Here is a 22665-nt window from a genome sequence, read left to right on the forward strand (position 1 = left end):
AAACACTGGTTACTGATACACTGGTTTAGCTTCTTCATGTTTTTGTAACCACATAAATTGTAATATCTTTTTGGGATACGCACATATTGCAAATTGTGTTTTTTTGAGTGATTTAAGTCAGTATATAACACTCAAACTGTCACTCATGCACATGTTGACATACACAAATAAAACACAGTGGGAGGGCACCTGCCAAAATATCTTCCTGCAGATGTTTGTTTGACAGTTTCAGATGAAGGTGTGGAAATAGCAGTATTTTTGACTTGTTTGTGTCACTCAAAGTTTGTACACAACAGTAGTCTGAACAGCATTAGCTTGTTGTCATGACAACTAACACTTGCATAATTCAGTACCATGGCAACAGAACCTTACACTATTCCCAGTTTATCATGCCTATTGTGGCAGCTGTTTGTGTGCAGGTCTTAGATGTTTACCACTTTGAAAATGAAAATGCGAACCCACAATCCTGACCCTAAGACTTTGAAGATCATGTTAATGGCAGAGACACCTTGACTTATACGCAAAGGGGTTGGATTTTAGGCCCTTTTGGGTAATATTTCAGATCTATTTTCTTTGGTGCATGAGTGGAGTTCTAAACCCACTCAATACCTGTCTCTTTCAACCTTTAATGGGGGGCACGGGTGGCGCAGTGGTCTAAGGTGCCGCGATTCGCTCTGCAGATTCGCGTCCCTTGGGCACGCCAGAAACCTATGATTGTGGGTTCGAATCTCGGTTCGCTCCAATTATGTTTCTAGGTTTGTCAGCACCATACCCGTGCTCGTGGGTTTCACCGAAGTGGTAAATGTCTGAGACCTGCATCACTTCGGGCTTTCCTCCCACATTAAGCTGACACGCCGTGATATAACTGGAATACTGTTAAAAGCGGCGTTAAACCCAACTCACTCACTCACTCATTCAACCTTTAACATTGGGGTTATGATAAGGACCGAAACAATAATCAATATGGATTAAATTACTAAAACAGGCCATTCAATACTGATGTTGTTTACAGATGCAGGTGATTGTCTGATAGCTCGGAAATACCAATAACCTAGAAAGCCTTCAATAAGAGAATGTCGCCATCCAGTTAAGTGCATCGTCAGAAAGGGAGATCATATGTCCCCTGATACAATAATCAATCAAACAATAGTTCCATGGCTGTTACTGATGGGTTAATGACGATGCATTGATTGCCTATAGTTTTTGCATTTATGGATTCATAAAGGGTAATAACCTGAGTAATTGAACAAGAGTTATCATTGTTAATAATTCTAACAATACTACCTCATGCATATGTCATGGCTTGGTTGGTTATGATGCTATTTGGTAACAACTAGTCGTGCATTTGACAGTGAAGAGGACGTCTGTTGAAAATCTGAAAACTTTAGTTGGTGTGACTGAAGCCAGAATACAGGATTTATGGCAAAGATGTAATAGAGGTAGAGGGTTTCGTAAGAATTGTGGATTTACGCAAAGTGTGCACACCAGTTTTTAAGTTTCTATCTCCATAAATGCCAGAATCATTGAAGTCAATTCTTATACATAAATATAGTCAACAAAATTACTTCATAAACTGCTTATTTAATGATTACCACACACAAAGCTGTAGACCACAATATGAAATCTGTGACGTGTCTTCAAAGATCAATTTTGTGTGGACAAGTAAGGGTTAGTCAGACACTAATTTGAACATTTTTTACATGCACTTGGTTGCACAATAGGTTGCACTTGTGAATGTTTTGAATGTAGCTAAATGGATGCATGACATAAAAACCTGGGAAAAGTCAAACATGTTGGGCTTTGATGTCATGTTTGTTTGTTTGTTTGTTGTTTAACCCTGCACTCAGCAATATTCCAGCTATGTGACGGCAGTATGTAAATAATCGAATCTGAACCAGACAATCCAGTGATTGACATCATGAGCATCAATCCATGCAATTGGGATACGATGACATGCACAACCAAGTCAGCAAACCTGACCACCTGATCCCGTTAGTCGCCTCTTACGACAAGCATAGTCGTCTTTTACGGCAAGCATGGGTTGCTGAAGACCTATTCTACCCCGGAATCTTCACGGGTCGATCAATGGGAACAAAATCTACTTTGTAGAATGGTAAAAGCTTTAATGCTACAGTGATAGAAGCAGGACACCATATATGGATATGGTCTCTGTAGTAATATAATACCATTGCAATGGTTGCCCAACTAGGACAATAGCCTAGCAGTAGTGTGAACCATTGCAACACCAATACATAGCTATAATGAGAGTCTTTATTATAAGGCATTTAGAAGTTGGACAGAAATATGACAAGGAATGTTGTAACTTTTAAACATTATCTAAAATATTGCTTGTCATATAGGTAATTATTACCTATAGGGTTAGAAATAACTGACTTAATGAAAATCGAATGTTCACTCGTGCAAATATCACTTCTCCCGCAGCAGTGTAGTGTTTAGGTCATCAGGACAGCACTTTTTGACATCATTCGAATCTTATTGTGACGTAAGGTCGGAATGACGTCGCACGAGAAACAACGTCATAGCTGAAGATTGTTGACGTCATTGTGGTCATTAATTTTGTATCTACTAAACAACATGCATTTGAGAAGGACAACTTTGTGTACAGTCTGGCTAAAATATATCTCGATTCACAACATGAAAAGATGAAGACTAACTTTTAAGTTGGTCTCTCCGTCCAGGTTGGCAGTTGTGATGTAGCAGGTGCCCTCCGGGTCGCTGGACGACAGCATCACCAGGTCACATGGGAAGTCTTCGTTGGCTTCCACTCTCACAATATCCCCAACCTGCAAAAAACATGAAAACACAATATCAACGTGTGCAGAGGTTTTTGATGCATTAATGTACAGAAAATAATGATTCTCCCCTAGTGCTTGTCATATCTTGGATGACCCTCCACTAGTGCTTGTCATATCCTGGATGACCCTCCCCTAGTGCTTGTCATATCTTGGATGACCCTCCCCTAGTGCTTGTCATATGCTGGATGACCCTCCCCTAGTGCTTGTCATATCTTGGATGACCCTCCCCTTATGCTTGTCATATCTTGGATGACCCTCCCCTAGTGCTTGTCATATCTTGGATGACCCTCCCCTTATGCTTGTCATATCCTGGATGACCCTCCCCTAGTGCTTGTCATATCTTGGATGACCCTCCCCTAGTGCTTGCCATATGCTGGATGACCCTCCCCTTATGCTTGTCATATCTTGGATGACCCTCCCCTAGTGCTTGTCATATCTTGGACGACCCTCCCCTAGTGCTTGTCATATCTTGGATGACCCTCCCCTTATGCTTGTCATATCCTGGATGACCCTCCCCTAGTGCTTGTCATATCTTGGATGACCCTCCCCTTGTGCTTGTCATATCTTGGATTTATTGATTCATGGAAAAAAACTAGAAATTGTAAGAAATAGTCTTTCCAGATTTTCACAAGTCTTGGACTAAATATTCACTGGCCATTTCGAACCCTGACATCACTGTGCAAATACACTGCACAAATTCGCCACATTAATGCCAAATGCCAAACAAAGAAGCTGAGTTCGGCATTCAGTTATTTTGGTTGGTTGGTTGGTTGGTTGGTTTGTTGTTTAAAGCCGCACTCAGCAATATTCCAGCTATATGACGGCGGTCTGTAAATAATCGAGTCTGGACCAGACAATCCAGTGATTGATATCATGAGCATCGATCCACGCAATTGGGATCGATGACATTCATCAACCAAGTCAGCGAGCCTGACCACCTGATCCCGTTAGTCGCCTTTTACGACAAGCATAGTCACCTTTTACGGCAAGCATGGGTTGCTGAAGACCTATTCTACCCCAGGTCTTCACGGGATCAGTAAGATCTCACACCTCCACTACAGTCCGCAAAGAATTGTAATTACAGTCTGTTTGGCTCCAAATGGGATGATGAATTGTAAAGCATCTCAAAATCAGGTATAATGTATTAAATAGCAATATGGTACACAGCAAAGATTTTGATATTTTAGTGTTTGATAGCAAGATTACACCTGTGGGCATGATTATTAATAGGTCATTATCAAAATTTGTACCCCCTTTAGTCCTGTTGAATAAACAAAAATAAAAGCTTTAGTGATTTGACAAGAAACATCTGAACTTAACAAATAGTTGGGTAAATTATGCAAACACAAAGAAACATATTTTGAAATATTTGAATATACTGGAGAAATTTATTGTCCTTGGTGTAACCATTATAGTTACCAATCTTTTGCAGATACATGTATAAGAAATAAATCCACTCTTTCCTTGAGTGTATTATTGCAAAACTAACATTTTACCTCTGCCTAGAAAAGAAAAAGAATCTCACTTTTAATATCACCACGTCTTAAAGCCAGTGGATCATCACTCTTTATGAGAAATAATAAGAAAAAATTATAATTGTCTCTTCTCTGTGTCCCACACATTACCAAAATGATCGATACAATTTCAATGTTCTTTATTTATTGAACATGTTCTTTGTACTTATTGAAAATCATGCAATGCAGTGTGTGTTCACCTGAATAATTTTCAGAATTTTCTCTAGTAACACGGTTACACCAAAGACAAAAAGGTTACACCAAAGACAAGGCGGTAAAAAAAAAAGACAAAACGGTTACACCAAAGACAAGGCAGTAACACCAAAGACAAAACGGTTACACCAAATACAAAGGGGTAACAACAAAGACAAAATGGTTACGCCAAAGACAAAATGGTTACACCAAAGACAAGGCGGTAACACCAAAGACAAAACGGTTACACCAAAGACAAGGCAGTAACACCAAAGACAAGGCGGTAACACCAAAGACAAGGCAGTAACACCAAAGACAAGGCGGTAACACCAAAGACAAGGCAGTAACACCAAAGACAAGGCGATAACACCAAAGACAAGATGGTAACACCAAAGACAATGCGGTAACACATAAGACAAGGCGGTAACACCAAAGACAAGATGGTAACACCAAAGACAAGGCAGTAACACCAAAGACAAGGCGGTAACACCAAAGACAAGGCGGTAACACCAAAGACAAGGTAGTAACACCAAAGACAAGACAGTAACAACAAAGACAAGGCGGTAACACCAAAGACAAGGCAGTAACACCAAAGACAAGGCGGTAACACCAAAGACAAGATGGTAACACCAAAGACAAGGCGGTAACACCAAAGACAAGGCGGTAACACCAAAGACAAGGCAGTAACACCAAAGACAAGGCAGTAACACCAAACACAAGGCGGTAACACCAAAGACAAGGCACTAACACCAAAGACAAAACGGTTACACCAAAGACAAGGCGATAACACCAAAGACAAGAGGGTAACACCAAAGACAAGATGGTAACACCAAAGACAAGGCGGTAACACCAAGGACAATGCGGTAACACATAAGACAAGGCAGTAACACCAAAGACAAGATGGTAACACCAAAGACAAGGCGGTAACACCAAAGACAAGGCAGTAACACCAAACACAAGGCGGTAACACCAAAGACAAGGCACTAACACCAAAGACAAAACGGTTACACCAAAGACAAGGCGATAACACCAAAGACAAGAGGGTAACACCAAAGACAAGATGGTAACACCAAAGACAAGGCGGTAACACCAAGGACAATGCGGTAACACATAAGACAAGGCGGTAACACCAAAGACAAGATGGTAACACCAAAGACAAGGCGGTAACACCAAAGACAAGCGAAAACCAAAGACAAGGCAGTAACACCAAAGACAAGGCGGTAACACCAAAGACAAGGCAGTAACACCAAAGACAAGGCAGTAACACCAAAGACAAGGCAGTAACACCAAAGACAAGGCAGTAACACCAAAGACAAGCGAAAACCAAAGACAAGGCGGTAACACCAAAGACAAGGCGGTAACACCAAAGACAAGATGGTAACACCAAAGACAAGGCGGTAACACCAAAGACAAGGCAGTAACACCAAAGACAAGGCAGTAACACCAAAGACAAGGCAGTAACACCAAAGACAAGGCAGTAACACCAAAGACAAGGCGGTAACACCAAAGACAAGGCAGTAACACCAAAGACAAGGCAGTAACACCAAAGACAAGCGAAAACCAAAGACAAGGCAGTAACACCAAAGACAAGGCGGTAACACCAAAGACAAGATGGTAACACCAAAGACAAGGCGGTAACACCAAAGACAAGGCGGTAACACCAAAGACAAGATGGTAACACCAAAGACAAGGCGGTTACACCAAAGGCAAGGCGGTAACACCAAAGACAAGATGGTAACACCAAAGACATTACCATTACTCATAACGACTTTTCTTTCACGTCACAATAATCTATCAGTAGGAAATGCTGCACTATAGTTGGTGTTGCATATTTGCAATGGTATCAGACAATTGTTTCAAGGCCTGGATGTGAAGATGCAAATGTACCTCCGGGTTTCATCTCTCACAAATACATGTTGTATGAGGCGACTCACAGTAATGGGTGGTCAGGCTTGCTGACTCGGTGGATGCATGTCATCATATCCCAATTGCGGAGATCAAAGCTCATGATGTCAATCACTGGATCGTCTGGTCCAGACTCAATAATTTACAGACAGCTGTCATATAGCCAGAATATTGCTGAGTGTGGTGTTAATGAACAAGCAAACAAAGACACATCCCTTTGGTACGTCAGGCTCCCAAGACTAAGAGTTTGTAACCCACTAAGAATTCCAGACATTCGCCCATGAGCTGCCTGCCACCAGTTGACAATAACCCAAAGGCTAACCTACCTCGATTTGGTGTATTGTCCAGGACCCCCAACCCCCCTCTTCCTCAAAGAGGGCCCAGAGTGTATAGTCCCTCTAGATCATGTTGCATGTCTTGTAGGAAGATATTAGAAAACGTATTGTGTGATTTCCATTGGCTGCTTAAAACCACTTGTTCCACAGACACTGATTTCCACGTAGCTAGACTTGTTGCTAATGCCCGTATTTCATGCACCTTATAACTTCCCAATTTCTGTGTTGATATCTGAGCTAGAATTATTTGCATCTTCCTTTTGATTTACAGATTGTTTTCCATTGTTAATGTCAGTTGAAATAGCCTCAAAACGTTTCTCAAACAGGCCGGAAATTGACATGGTTAGGGTTTGCAAATCACTCAAATTCTAGGGGTGGTTTGGAATAGGGTTCAAGGTTCTCTCAAGCCTTGAAGGACCAACCTACCCATCGGCCCCAGGCAATGGACCGTGATGCCTGCTCCCTACGTTTGGGCAGTCAGGTTGGGCAACATGATCTCAAATAGCTAGACATGGTTCCCTTGACACCTGTGTGTTTCCCTGAGGTCAAATTACCACAGAGAGAATACTTTTCTGATTTTGTTTCAATTAAAAGAAGAAGGTGATGTAGATGACTTCTTATCCGGCGATCTAGTTTTTCTCTTGGATTTAGATTTCAGACAGTTTAGAACTTTATATAGCTTGTCAAATTTCTCTTTGGAAAGGTCCTTACCTACTTACATCACAGACCTTTCTTTGTTATACCACTGTTCTCAGCAGGTCTTGGAACATAGTAAGTGGTCTGCATACAGTCTTTAGATCTTAAATAGCTGGGACTAATATCCAAAAAAGAACTTGGTTGTGATCAGCAAAATGTTTGCATGTTGAAACCAACGCACACAGAACAGAAGTAATGTTTTCCGGCCTTCTATAGATGCACTGAGCCCAAGGAAAGAGTTTACCTAAAAACTAATTAGATATTTGGCAGTGAAGAGGACGTCTGTTGAAAAAATGAAAAATCTAAAGATTTGATAATGTGAAGGAAGCTGAAACAGGAATTATTGGCTATGATGTGAGAGAGACCATGTAGGACATTTGAAGGAATTATCTGAAACTACTATCCAACTCAAAAGGTTAACTCGTTTCACCAGAGAGATAACGTATCAGACCAAAAGATAAGATTTCTAATGAGATCGTATGAAGATACTAACAAATCTGAACAACCATTAAGCTATTACAATGGCAACCAATTCAGTGTATTCTGCGAGATAATCCCACATTCCTCCTCGCTGTGTCCGAGTCCCATCAAGGCAGCTCTACAACCAAGAGCTTTATGTTCAGGACAGCTACTCAGACGGAAGAACTCTCCCTCGGGAATGCTAATGTGGTTCTATGCGCAATTTCGAAAAATACTATAAGGGAATTTTCAACAGTAAAACATGATAATGCCTGTCATGTCTGAATAATGCATGCAAGTCAAGAGGCCCATTGAAGCACTAATGTTCAAAGTGAATATTTTTGGATCCTTTATATCAAACACTACTGGAGCAAACTATCGTTCTTCATTTAGACCATCATTGCAGAAGCTTACTTAACTGAGGGGTGACAATGTGTGAGTGAGTGAGTGAGTGAGTGAGTGAGTGAGTGAGTGAGAGTGCAGTTTGTGAAAAATGTAATTGTGCAAATGAAAACTTTTAAAAACTAATTTAAGAGTTAAGATAAATTAGATATATATACCTTGGTTTACATCATATTCATAAACTGGAAAAGTGATGACTGATTTTCTGCAATCTGTTCAAATCACTCTCACCCCTATTGTGCCTTTTAAGCCCCAATGGAAACAGATAATTGATCATGATAATCAGGGTTTAACGCGACTAACAAATGGGCTTCCAGTACGCACAAGTGTAGAGAATGGATATATACTGCCTCCCAAAGGACGCACAATAATATTCATCAAGGGCAGTTATGGGTGTCTGTCATTTCATCCATCAATAATGACCGCTGTCATGATCATTGATTCATTCCTGGCTCTAAAGTAATAATGAAGATGTACAGACAATACACCGTATCATTACTTTACAGGACCCTCATCCTGCCTTCAAGGACCCTTAAAAGTAGATATTGGCATGGGGGTCCCCTGGATCCCCGGTTTTGTATGTCAAGGTAAAACCATAATAATAATTCTCTGGCATTGACTTTTTATATCATACTGACCTTTTCCTGATATTACCTTCCACAAAACCACATATCAATACAAAAGAACTTAATCCCCACTTGATGAGAGAACAGGTACAAAAATTGAGCAATGACAAATCTGGGAATGATTGCCTTGAATCCTCGACCAGAAACACCTTGTACCACTGGGCCAACACCCTGAAGTACTCACACTAGGAAGGTATATCTTATCACATGGCTGAAGACTGGCCAATCAAATACCAATCTTTGACTAAACAATCAGAGACCGCTGATCACTGACCAACCACACACCAGTGTTTGACTTGACAATCAGAGACCGCTGATGACTGACCAACCACACACCAGTGTTTGACTAGCCAATCTGAGACCGCTGATCACTGACCAACCACACACCAGTGTTTGACTAGACAATCAGAGACAGCTGATCACTGACCAACCACACACCAGTGTTTGACTAGACAATCTGAGACTGCTGATCACTGACCAACCACACACCAGTGTTTGACTAGACAATCTGAGACCGCTGATCACTGACCAACCACACACCAGTGTTTGACTAGACAATCAGAGACTGCTGATGACTGACCAACCACACACCAGTGTTTGACTAGCCAATCAGAGACTGCTGATGACTGACCAACCACACACCAGTGTTTGACTAGACAATCTGAGACTGCTGATGACTGACCAACCACACACCAGTGTTTGACTAGCCAATCAGAGACCGCTGATGACTGACCAACCACACACCAGTGTTTGACTAGCCAATCAGAGACTGCTGATGACTGACCAATCAAATACCAGTGTTGACTGCTTAGCTGATGACTGACCAATCAGAGGCAACCCATATTAGACACTTACTTTGATATGCATGGACTTGATCTCCTCTATCTTTGACCCTTGCAGGACCTTGGCGGATGTGTTGTTGACCTCACGGTCAGCCTTGTGACGTAGCCAGTCTTCATAGCCCTGGAGCAAAAGGGGGACAATATCCATCATGAAGACTACACTGTTTATGTCAGGTCAAAATAAATACCCGCTCAACGTCATCTTAAAAGAAACAACTTTTTGTTTAGTGAAGCAACCGGTCAGTATGTCAAAGCCGGCATTGATTGTAAATCTTAAAACTTTCATGGAAAATATGTGGAAATTGGATAAGAAAAAAGCTTTTCATTTCACCCTTAATCATCTACTTTTATATAATTAGATTTCTTACTACATACAAACCAATTACACATAGTACTACACCACATGTATTATTATTATTACTATTATTATTTTTATTATCATTTTTATTATTATTTTATTATTATTATCATTTTTATTATTATTATTATCTATTGTTTTCTTCATTTTCACAGAGAGTGTTTACAGCATGTAGTCCAAGATTTGAATTGACTGCAGGTTCTATTTTGGCAGGGTTTTCCCAAATCCTGGGCGTTGAGTCAGCCTAATGGACAATACATTGGCTTGTCATGCCAAAGGCCCAGGTTCGATTCCACAAGCCTATTGTTAGCGTTAACTGGCGTGACATTAACAGAATGTCACTAAAAGCGGCATTACCCACTCACTCACTCACTCATCCACCCTCCCATTCTTCTCTCAGCAACCTCACCACTCACCCATTTCTAACACTCACTCCACCACTCACCCACCCACTCTCACTCACTCATCCACACTCCCTCCCACCCTACCACTCACTCATTCCTCACTCACCCGTCCACCCTCCCTCCCACCCTACCACTCACTCATTCCTCACTCACTCATTCTTCACTCGATCATTCCTCACTCACTCACTCATTCCTCACTCACTCACTCACTCACCCGTCCACACTCCCTCCCACCCTACCACTCACACTCATTCTTCACTCACTCATTCCTCACCTATTCCTCACTCACTCACTCACCCGTCCTCCCTCCCACCCTACCACTCACTCACTCATTCCTCACTCACTCATTCTTCACTCACTCATTCCTCACTCACTCACTCACCCGTCCACACTCTCTCCCACCCTACCACTCACTCACTCATTCCTCACTCACTCATTCTTCACTCACTCACTCACTCACTCACTCACTCACCCACCCTCCCACCCAATCACTCTACATATCTAGGGTGGCCAAGGAAATGGGCTGAGAAAGTCAATCCTCCGACGGCACTTGTACCACAGTGTTCTGCTGAACATCAACAAAGCAGGACTTAATATTACATCATGTTCCTCAAGTTGCAGTCAACAATTGTGTCAAACATTTCCTTGTCAGGTGAAGACTGTAAATACTCAACAACACATTCTCAACACCCCTTGTCACGAGGATATTTATAACCAGATATTTACTACCCTGCTGTTTGTATTGGGAGGGAGTGACAGGTTGTTGGGCTTAAGTTAGGTTCCCCCACAACTGCATAACAACAACACACTGTATATGTATAGACCTCCTCGTATCTCTATTTATGGCCCATTGTCTGATTTGTGGCCAAAAGTCACAACACACAAAATGAGACAAAATAGTCTGACTAGATGTCTAATTAATGGATCAGAAAAGTTTGTTGTTTGTTGTTTAACGTTGCACTCAGCAATATTCCAGCTATATGACGGCAGTCTGTAAATAATCGAGTCTGGACCAGACAATCCAGTGATTGACATCATGAGCATCAATCTGATATGGGATAGGATGACATGCTTCAACCAAGTCAGCGAGCCTTACCCCCGTTAGTTGCTTCCTATGACAAGCAAAGTCGCCTTTCGCGGCAAGCAAGGGTTGCTGAAGACCTATTCTACCCCAGATCTTCACGGGTCGGATCAGAAAAGATTTGATAGACGCAGAATTTTAGTTCAGGCACTCTTCCAACATCAAGCAAATAGTTTAAGAATAATTATGTTTTCCAGTATTGTCTTGAATAAATTGTGCTTTTCTAAAAGAAAATCCCACCCCTAAGCACTACACCGAGTATCCATTGCCCTGACAGATGATGCCCACACAGAGCTGAGTGGTTTATTTGTATCACAACTACATGATCTATGGGGGCAATTACAGATCTCTCCCTGTTTAACCTTTACAAACAACCTATGAGCTAGTGGATAAAACAGTGTATCGCTTTAACCACTCGTCCCAGAAAACAGACACAGACACAGACACAGACACAGACGCAGACACAGACACAGACACGGTGTCCTCTTCAACACAAACATATCAGTTGGTTGGTTTGTTGCTTAACGCCGCACTCAGCAATATTCCAGCTATATGACGGCGGTCTGTAAATGATTGAGTCTGGACCAGACAATCCAGTGATTAATATCATGAGCATCGATCTACGCAATTGGGATCGATGACATGCATCAACCAAGTCAGCGAACGTGACCATTCGATCCCGTCACCTATTAAGACAAGCATAGTCACCTTTTACAGCAAGCATGGGTTTCTGAAGATCTACTCTATCCCGGATCTTCACGGGTCTAAACATATCAGAGCAACATACTTTGAAACCTTGTCTATCAACAAACTTTTTTCATTTTGTCTTATTCATATCATTCTCTAAATAATTATCCCCTGAATGTTTATCAAAAGGAACAAATATGACAGGAATTCTTTTTATCAAAGATTTCATGATGAAGTCATTTTAAAAACGTCTCATTCAATTCTATTATCCCTACAAGTTTATAAAAACGAGCAATAACGATTGGATTTCTTAACAAAAATTTCAGGATCAATTCTGTGTTTGAGCTTCTGATTGTAGATGACAGGTATCAATCAACACTTAATGGGTTAATCATAATGCTTTCAGCTGTTGCTGACTCGGTGTGTTGAGCTCAGTAATGCACAACACGGTGATTGATTGTCAATAATTCATAGGTCAATTGAAGAGATTGGAAGCAATGTGTGCACTATCGACCTGAGTCTGTATGCTGTCTGCTGGTATACCTGACGACCAGTCAACATTGGCGGCACCACAACTGCCGATATGGATTATAGGACAACTTACCTTCACAATTGCCGAGAGGGATTATGGGATAACCTGGCCACAGAAAAATATCTGGTTTCCCTTTTATTTGTTCAGTTCAACAAATCAAGAACTGAGTTGTTCAAAAAACATCTTTTTATCCTATAATGGATAGGGGTATCGATGCGATATACCAATCCTATAAACGTATCACGATCTGATATAGATGCAAGGAACTACAATCAAGCTCCATACACCGACGCAATGCCTTCTTTTTTGGTTAACTATTGACTAACAATCCCAGTATCTTAGATAGCTTCCCTGCTACTTTCCTACTTTGTTTACATGACATCAACCATTTGGACTCATTTTCCGACTTATCACTGTTTATGTAATGACTGTTTTTTTAGACAATGTCTGATGAATTGATAGCAGACATGTTACTGAAACGTTTTGAAATAACATTTTTATCATATTACGAACTAACGAGAGAAAAATAAGATATTTTGTACAGTTCGCACACATGGTGATTTTTCCTGAATTTGTTTTATGTCAAACGTCTTTATGATGTCATAGCACGATTGTATCCTAGCACCCATAAGGTCCCTTTCTGCTGTGGGCTGAACATGATAACATGGGCAGTTCACTCAAACATCATTCTTTTGTGGCTTCAAAAGCTACTTCATTGAATCAAATTACATCTTAAACACCTATTATTTCAGGAGATACATTGCGGTATTGTAAACATGATATAATAGCGATAAAAAATATTTGTATTCCTAATATATGACATTCACAACAAGGAAACACACTTGGTTAATGATCTCTAAGGTGTTCAGGTGTGCCACAATGCACTCATTAAGGTGTTCCGGTGTGCTACGACACACTCATTAAGATGTTCAGATGCACTCAAGGTGTTCCGGTGTGCCACGATGCACTCAAGGTGTTCAGGTGTGCCACGACACACTCATTAACGTGTTATGGTGTGCTACGACACACTCATTAAGGTGTTCAGGTGTGCCACGACACACTCATTAAGGTGTTCCGGTGTGCCGTGACGCACTCAGGGTGTTCCGGTGTGCCACGACGCACTCATTAAGGTGTTCAGGTGTGCTACGACACACTCATTAAGGTATTCCGGTGTGCCACGACACACTCATTAAGGTGTTCCGGTGTGCCACGACACACTCATTAAGGTGTTCAGGTGTGCTACGACACACTCATTAAGGTGTTCAGGTGTGCCACGATGCACTCATTAAGGTGTTCAGGTGTGCCACAACTCACCCATGGTGTTCCAGTGTGCCACGATGCACTCATTAATGTGTTCAGGTGTGCCACGACACACTCATTAAGGTCACTCACCTGTTTTATGGCAGTGACGGAGATGACGAACACCAGGGGTAGGATGCTTGTGATGGGGGTCACCGGGGTGTCTATCAGCAGCTGCAGTAGAAGACAACATTCAAGATGAGCCACAAGATACAACAGTAAAGGGAGGGGAGTCAATGGCCTTGATCCCCCAGGTCAACTGAAGCACTGCAAGTTCAGGATGAAAACCTGTTTCATCAAGGTCAATGTTTGCTTTTAGGAGCCGGCCAAATGATATTCTGGGGTGGGGCTGCAGGGCTGGGGGAGGAAATATTTTGAAAAAATAATCTGTTCTCAAAAACACTGGAGAAAATTAATTTGTTTCCAGGTTTCACCAAAAGAAAACTGGTTCACTGGTTCACTGGATCGTTCTGAAATATAATTTCATTTTTCGCCCCAAATAGTTCTTTTTGAGAAAGAAATTATATGTCCTGAAGTTTACTAGATATAATCATATTTTATGGGTATATCATACCCATTAAATATGATAATATAACCCAGGGGGTTGGATTATGTTCACGTAATTACCAGTTATTTCATATTTCAGGACTGATTAATTATTGTGATCAAGGTGACAGGTGACAGCTCACCTGAACAATACCGACGCACAGGAAGTAGAAGTTGGCCACCCGCCGGAACTGCTCGAACAGGTTCTTGGGTAGAAAGTTCCATAGCGTGTACTGCAACAAAAACAATGTTATAAGTCTTCTTGGTGCATATCAAGAAAGAATTCGGTTATGTAGTACACTGTAGATAACAAAATTAGTAAACCGTAAAATATCAGACTTTTTGCCACCAATTTGTATGGTTCTACTGTCACTGGGTGCCTTTTAGAGATGTTTTACACGACCAAAGATGTTCAAAGATGGTATTGTTGTCTGTTAGAACATGACAGAATACACACTAAGCTGCTTGATCTCACTTGCAATACAAACGGGGGATATATTTCTGTATGCCCTACTCCCTGATTTGACTTGGCCCATCTATCATACAGGACTCAGCCCATGTTTCGTTTGTTTGTTTGTAGTTTAACGCCGCTCTCAGCAATATTCCAGCTTTATGACGGCGGTCTGTAAATAATCAAGTCTTGACCAGATAATCCAGTGTTTGATATCATGAGCTTTGATCCATGCAATACGATGACATGCATCAACCAAGTCAGCGAGCCCAATCACCCTATCCCGATAGTCACCTCTTACAAGCATAATCGCCTCTTATGGCAAATATGGGTTGCTGAAGGCCTATTCTACCTCAGATCTTGACGGGTGGTGGTGGGGTGGGGGAGGTGTGTGAGGGTGGTGGTGGTTAAAGAAATAATCCGTTCCTGAAAATCTTAGGAAAAAATGTTTCTACCTAATAAGGTAGTGATCGAGTGATCGATTTCATGACATTGTGATCTAGTGATTGATGTCATGACATTGATCTATGCAATTGGGATACAATGAAAAGCATCAACCAAGTCAGCAAGCTTGACCACCCGATCCCATAAGTGGCCTCTTACGACAAGCATAGTCGCCTCTTACGGCAAGCATGGGTTGCTGAAGACCTATTCTACCCCGGATCTCCATGGGTATGGACCCCGGAGGTAGTTTAACCTTTTGAATATGTTGCAGATTAGGAACATGACATCAACTGCGAACCTTTGTACCTAGAACTGCTGCCCTAGATCACTCTGCCTTTCCTCCAATGGATAACTCCCATAAATAAGTAACTACTATCCGACACTCTACAGAGCATAAAAAGGTCAGAATACGTTATCTTAATGGTTTTATGTTGCAAATTTTAAAAATGGTGTAGATTATGCGCCATAAACATTTATTCCATACGCCATTATTTAATTTCATTGCCATCTCTAATCTCATGTCTCTAGTCTCTATGGCACAATGCTCAGTAATACTTCAGTAGGTATTGCTGTTAAACCTAACTTCAATACAACTTAAATTCATTTCTGAACGTGATGATGAACATGTACGTCATTTCAAAATAATTTTTCGTTTTCTTTTGTGATGAGAGGTGCATGCAAACTGCAGAAACAACAACATAATTAATGGTTTGTTTCTTTGTTTGTTGGTTGGTTTAACGCCGCACTCAGCAATATTCCAGCTATATGACAGCGGTCTGTAAACAATCAAGTCTGGACCAGACAATCCAGTGATTGACATCATGAGCATCGTTCCACACAATTGGGATATGATGACATGAATCAACCAAGTCAGCGAGTCTGACCACCAAATCCAGATAGTTGCCTCTTACGACAAGCATAGTTGCCTTTACGGCAAGCATGGGTTGCTAAAGACCTATTTTACCCCGGATTTTGAAGGGTCGCTTAACGCATGCACATCAAGGACAGATAAGTATGTTTCTAATAGACCCTACAGGTAATTTTTGTACTTGTTACTGCATACAGGGATCTGGGGGCTTCAGGGATTTAGGAGAGGGGCTTAAGGGGGTGGGGAATGTGGATTAATGGGGTTGGGAATTGGCCCTGATTAAGGGTGTGTGGTGTATCAAAAATACGGGTGTATTAGTGTGTGTGTGTGTTGGGGGGGGGGGGGGTTGCATATTATATGATTTTATTTCAGGCAGCTATTTATTTCCGTTCCATGTTTAATCCAGGGTTTTGGGGTGTGTTTTTTTCAGGAAATTGACTGATCCTGATCCAAAATATAATGTTTTTATTCAAAATAGGTACTATTTTTCAAAACTGTTGACAGCAAGTTTGATTGTATTGAGACTCATCATATAATACAGTTCAAGTTACCGGATGTGAACCCTTTGTTTTGAGAGTGCAATCAGCTGATCAGCATTTCCCACCCAGCTGTAGTTTAACTTGGTTAATGCAGGGTGCACACTTAAAGTAGATCTCCCCCAGAACACAGGACTGGCTACTTGAAATTCTTACTAGTCCTTGTCAAAGTTGCCAGTCCAAAATTTTGTGTCTATTACTTCGAACTTGAATTAGGGTTGTTTATTATTTGCACACAATAGACCTTACGGAGATATGTATTAATTATTGACTAACAATACAAATGATGGGTAGACTGTATTTCACCTGTACTTCGTGAAATTAACCTGTCACGGACGGTGGGCCGGGCTATTATTTGCAACTCCAGTTTATGGCTATTAAATAGTCATGAAGACATTCTTCTAGCGACTAGTGGCCCTCGTCAACAGCCTGCCCACAGTGATTGCTGGTCAGAGTAAACAATCACCAGCGTACACAAACACACCACTACCATGGCCCCCGGCTGAATATGTTACGCCTAAGTACAAGCCGAGAGGCCACAGTCTATTGATAATACATGCCAAATGTTCAATACAGCCAAATCAGGGCTAAATGCCTCTCATCAGTGGTAATAAAGCAGTGAGATCATTAATGGCTTGTGTTACACCAGACACTCTGGTTGCTGATGACAAACAGTGGCAGAACATTTCCATGAGTTTATCAACTTTTGATGGATATTCAGAATTCTTATACATGTCATTTCCAAATGTGACTAAAATTTTCACGACAGTTTGGAAAAAATCACCTGAAAGAGTGTCCCGGCCGTGATACTGATTATCTGAACAAGCAATTTATTTTATTTTATTTATTTATTTTTGAAAATTATTGAAGTGTTTCCACAGAATGCTTTAATTCTAAACAAAGTTTACACATAAGAGGCACCAAGACTTCCTCACTGCCCTGCTAGCATGGTGAGTTTGTATTTAAAATATTTAGTGTTTGTTGTCTAAAATACTGTACCACACTCAGCAATATACCAGTTTTATGATAGTGACCTGAAATAATCGAGTCTGGACCTGATAGGCCAGTGATTGATATCATGAGCATCAATCTACGCAATTGAGATATGATGACACGCATCAACCAAGTCTGTGAGCCTGACCACCCGATGATGCAGAAAGGGGTAGTTCATGTATATGTAGATATTTATACTAAAATTGTCTCTTTTGGGACAAAAAAATGGATTTCTTGCATTTATGGCACTTTAATTATGACAGACCAGCGGTAGAAATTGGCACTAGTCCCGTAGTCCTTGCCAAACTTCCCAATAGTTAAGGTATCATAAGGACTAGTAGAAATTTGCCATTTTTAAGGGGTTTGCTATATGTTATATATCTGGATTTACCAATTCTATGCAGACAGTAATTGGCTTCTTCATAAAACAAAGAATATTCTTACAGACCTATATATTAAAAAACTGAACTCTGACCAACAAACATCATTTTTGTTTGTTTGTTGTTTAACACAGCACTCAGCAATATTCCAGTTGTATGACGGCGATCTGTAAATAGTCAGTGATTGACATCATGAGCATCGATCCACGCAATTGGGATCGATGACATGTATCAACCAAGTCAGCGAGCCTGACCACCCGATCCCGTTAGTTCCCTTTTACGACAAGCAGAGTCGCCTTTTACGGCAAGCATGGGTTGCTGAAAACCTATTCTACCCCAGATCTTCACGGGTTTCCAGAAACATCAAGTAAAAGCAGATACCATTATCAGTTTAATTGCGTGTATTTCAATGAAACAAGAAAAGGTTCCTATCTCTTTGTGACATTAATCGACCATCAGTTTTCAAAATAACAAAGTTATTTCAATGTAAAAACATATCTACTGAGGAAACTGTCTCCCTTCTGTCACCACATTGGGATGATGATGCACAATGGGTTGTTCATGTGCGGCCTGTCAGCGGCCTGTGCATAATCAAAACTGGACCAGACAATCCAGGGATTGATATTGTGAGCAAAGATCCATAAATTGGGGTACAATGACAAGCCATCTCCTCACACACACCAGTAGTCATCCAAAGCATAAAAACCTAGCTCTGTTTCATGGAGGACAAATTTGGGGCATGATCCAAAAAATTGACATTTTAGTTTAATTGACGTGAACAAAGATTGTTCACTACCCTCGATCTCTGAAATTTAACTTGGGTATGGTTTTAATAAGCATCCCCTTTGTTAATTTTCTACTGCAAATATGTTAAATTATCTGCTGAATAAAAAAAGCAAAGGTATTTAAAATTAAGTAATATGTTTTTGTTGCACAAATAAAATATCAGATGACAAAGAAACTCTTACATTCCCATGTTCATCCATAATATATGAATGCGAGAAAGATCTACAAATTAATCCGAAATGCCAAACAAAATAATCAATAAATAATTTCATTTTTGAATTATTTATCAGCTGGGTTAACAGATAGACAAAATATATCATAAATAACAGGAGCGTAAATGTCAAGATAAAGCACAACCATATTGATTAAAAATGTCTTCCTTACCTTAGAGGAGATGACTTGATTGTCAATGTATTTTTCTGGTATAAACACTTCCTCGGTGGACGGAGGCCGGTTCCCGACAAACACGGTCCGATTTGCAGGACGCTTCTTCTTCATGCATCCCTGGCAGCAAAAAAGGGATCTTAGTTTAAAATCCTTAGAATTAGAATCCTCATTTTTTCCGTTCCCCTGGGGGGTTGGATCGGGATGCACCCGAGACTGGAACTTCCTGAGGAATGCCATCACTCTATATGTGTCACCAATATCCTAGAAACGAAGGGACATGAAATACCCATTGGGTCAGTGCACTGATGTCTACCCGATATCTTCAAATCATGTCCTTTTATTCCTAATTAAACCATCCACTTGTATAAAAACATTCACGTCTTTAATCAAGATCACAAATAATTTTCCCCGAGCTTTGTATCACATTCACATAGACTCCTTTCCACATGTTAGAAGCAGTGTCTGTTCAGCGATATGTTCGTTTCATTAAGTTCAATGATCTATGGATCATGTACAGGTATCCAAATTCCCTCTGGTGTCTTGTTTAAGTGGAAGTTCTACGACATATTTGCTTCATCATGTTGCCGGTACCGTCAGTGGAACCCGATCGATGAAAACACACCATGACAACATTCAATAAACATCATGTGGAACGGGTAGGCTTCCGATACTGAATCAATGTCTGACAGGCATTGATGTCCCACCTGACAGTGGAAGAGCCCACTGACGTCCCGTCACTACAGTGAGACAGTCGGCTTGCACTCAGACTCAGTTCTTTGAACTGCCCCGTCACCTATCACTATGGGTCACCGCCCAACAACTTAAAACAAATACCACATGACGGTGACAATTTTCAAAGAGTGCAGAAAACTGTCATTATTCCCACTATTTCATGTAATGAACACATGGTGTGTGAACCGAGCTGTTTCCTCGTACGCCTTGACAAGCCAGGTTACTAGGGACGACAGTGTTTATCACAAGATAAATAGACGATTTCCTTCTTTCAAATGCTATCAGCTTATATTGTATTCCATGTATTGATTTTGTTAACTGGGGTGTGAAATCCACCCTAGGCAAGCCAAGTTGGGTGTGATCTCTTGTTAGGAACAATAGCTTGTTAATGCCTGAGAGATCTGGGTACTTACTGAGCACATGGGGGGTTAGTACAAAATTCATTCATAATTCCTTTAGTCAGCTGATTGACAGAGAAAGCCAATTGTACCAGGATTGGTACATTTTCTGGACACTGACTTCTAGACACCGACTTCTAGCATGCAAATGTTCTAAAGATGTTTAAATTGATAATACAGAAGAATGTCCTTTCAAAATTTTAACAATATATAAAATGTCCCAATGCCATTTGGCTGAACAAAATCACTAAGCGTACCAAGCTTGGCTTTAGGGTGCATGCCTATATAGATATTGGTTTCGGAACGATTAATATTTTACAACTATTTAAAGAATATGTGTGTATGGGTATTATTAAAAGAACTGCTGTACAGGCAAATTCTTTTCAGTCTCATGTATATTTCAAATGAATGAATGAAGACTATAGAACTAATAGTATAGACTTCATTGATGAAATAGTTCAGTATCTTGTGTCAACACAATTTATACAAAACTTTTCACTCAGTTTGTTAGTCCTGCACCATGACTGTGGAATATATTTATTTTATGAAAAAAACATAATCTGAAATCAGCATAGGGAATTTTTTTTTTTTTTTAGTGTCAAGAAGGATATTGTGTAATATAAGATTTCAGAGACTAAATGTTAGTCTAACAGTTTGTTTACGCAGTATAATACCAGGCATAAGAGACAAATGCTATATGCAAGTACAGGGTTCAGGCGGATGACCTGATGATGAGGCTATATAGCTTTTGTATAACAGTGGAGTTGAGATATCAAATGAAAAAACACAATTTAGATATGTGACATTAAAGTGTGTGAGTGTGTGAGTTTGGTTTTACGCTGCTTTTAGCAATATTCCAGCAATATCATGGTGAGGGACACCGGAAAATGGGCTTCACACATTGTACCCATGTTGGGAATCGAACCCTGGCCTTCGACACGACGAGCCATCGCTTTAACCAATAGGCTACCCCACGCCCCTGTGACAGTGTAGAAAAAGGAACTCATTGTTTTCTATTTATCATATAATGGACAGTGTTTTTGATATAAATAAAACACTCCGATCACCATCCAATAAATATGCAAATGAGGGCACAAAGCAGGAACTATTTTTAAGTTTATGCAACGTCTGCCTGGTCGATAGTTTATTGACCAACTCCATAAATATAACAACATGTGTCAGGCTTAAATTTTTGGGTCAGGCATCAGCACACAGTCTAAATCCTACACATCAGTTATTTTTAATGCCAATAAAAACATTCAATGAAAGGACAGAGTTCAGAGTGGTCCCAGTTGTTGGTCTTCTTCAGTGGAGTGAGTGAGCATTGTTTTACGCTGCTTTTAGCAATATTCCAGCAATATCACAGGGGGGTCACTAGAAATGGGCTTCACACACTGTACCCATGTGGGGAATCGAACCCGGGTCTTCGGCGTGACAAGCGAATACTTTAACCACTAGGCTACCCGACCGCCCCTTTTCTTCGTGGGAATAAATAAATAAAAAGTGTTCAACCTTCATAACATTTGTTTTCAATAAAAATTATTTTTATAAAGTTCGACCTCCTTCCTCATTTTTTAAATCTTTTCTCTCATACAGCCTAGCCAATCATCAAACATGAACAGAGAAATCTGAATTTATGTCACATTGAAAGAGATCAACACGTCAACCTGGTGCTTGCTGTGCGTCTCTATTCACAACACATGAGAACTGTATGAATACACATTGCATTTTAGAAAGTGTAATCCCCCAAATTATGTAAACTTTATTCCATATTAACTTGATGCTGATACACTGTCAGCTTCATTTCAAGGTAGAATGAACATACGGACACAAGAAGTCAACTTAGCCTGAGACTATAAACGTGTGAACTATCACAACATAATGATTGGTAGGAACTAAGATGAGAGTGTTGCTTTATGGTGTAGTCAAGAGTGAGTGAGTGAGTTGGGTTTAACCCCGCTTTTAACAGTATTCCAGTTATATCGCTGCGTGTCAG

At 40.5% G+C, this 22665-nt stretch overlaps 1 protein-coding gene across 8 annotated transcripts in view; it reads right to left on the reverse strand.

Moving 5' to 3' along the window:
* LOC124151280 (phospholipid-transporting ATPase IF-like) overlaps positions 1-22665 on the reverse strand; it is a 128341-nt gene that overhangs the window by 36205 nt on the left and 69471 nt on the right. For all 8 annotated transcript variants that reach the window (XM_048383360.1, XM_048383365.1, XM_048383364.1 and 5 more), the window contains 5 exons: positions 19537-19656; positions 14838-14927; positions 14242-14322; positions 9801-9908; positions 2676-2804 (listed from right to left, as the gene is read on the reverse strand). In XM_048383360.1, the coding sequence (XP_048239317.1) occupies positions 2676-2804; positions 9801-9908; positions 14242-14322; positions 14838-14927; positions 19537-19656 (528 nt within the window). The remainder of the gene's footprint in view (positions 1-2675; positions 2805-9800; positions 9909-14241; positions 14323-14837; positions 14928-19536; positions 19657-22665) is intronic.

This window comes from Haliotis rufescens, unplaced genomic scaffold, assembly GCF_023055435.1.
Source record: "Haliotis rufescens isolate VD_foot unplaced genomic scaffold, xgHalRufe1.0.p SCAF_47, whole genome shotgun sequence".
Lineage (NCBI taxonomy): Eukaryota > Metazoa > Mollusca > Gastropoda > Lepetellida > Haliotidae > Haliotis > Haliotis rufescens.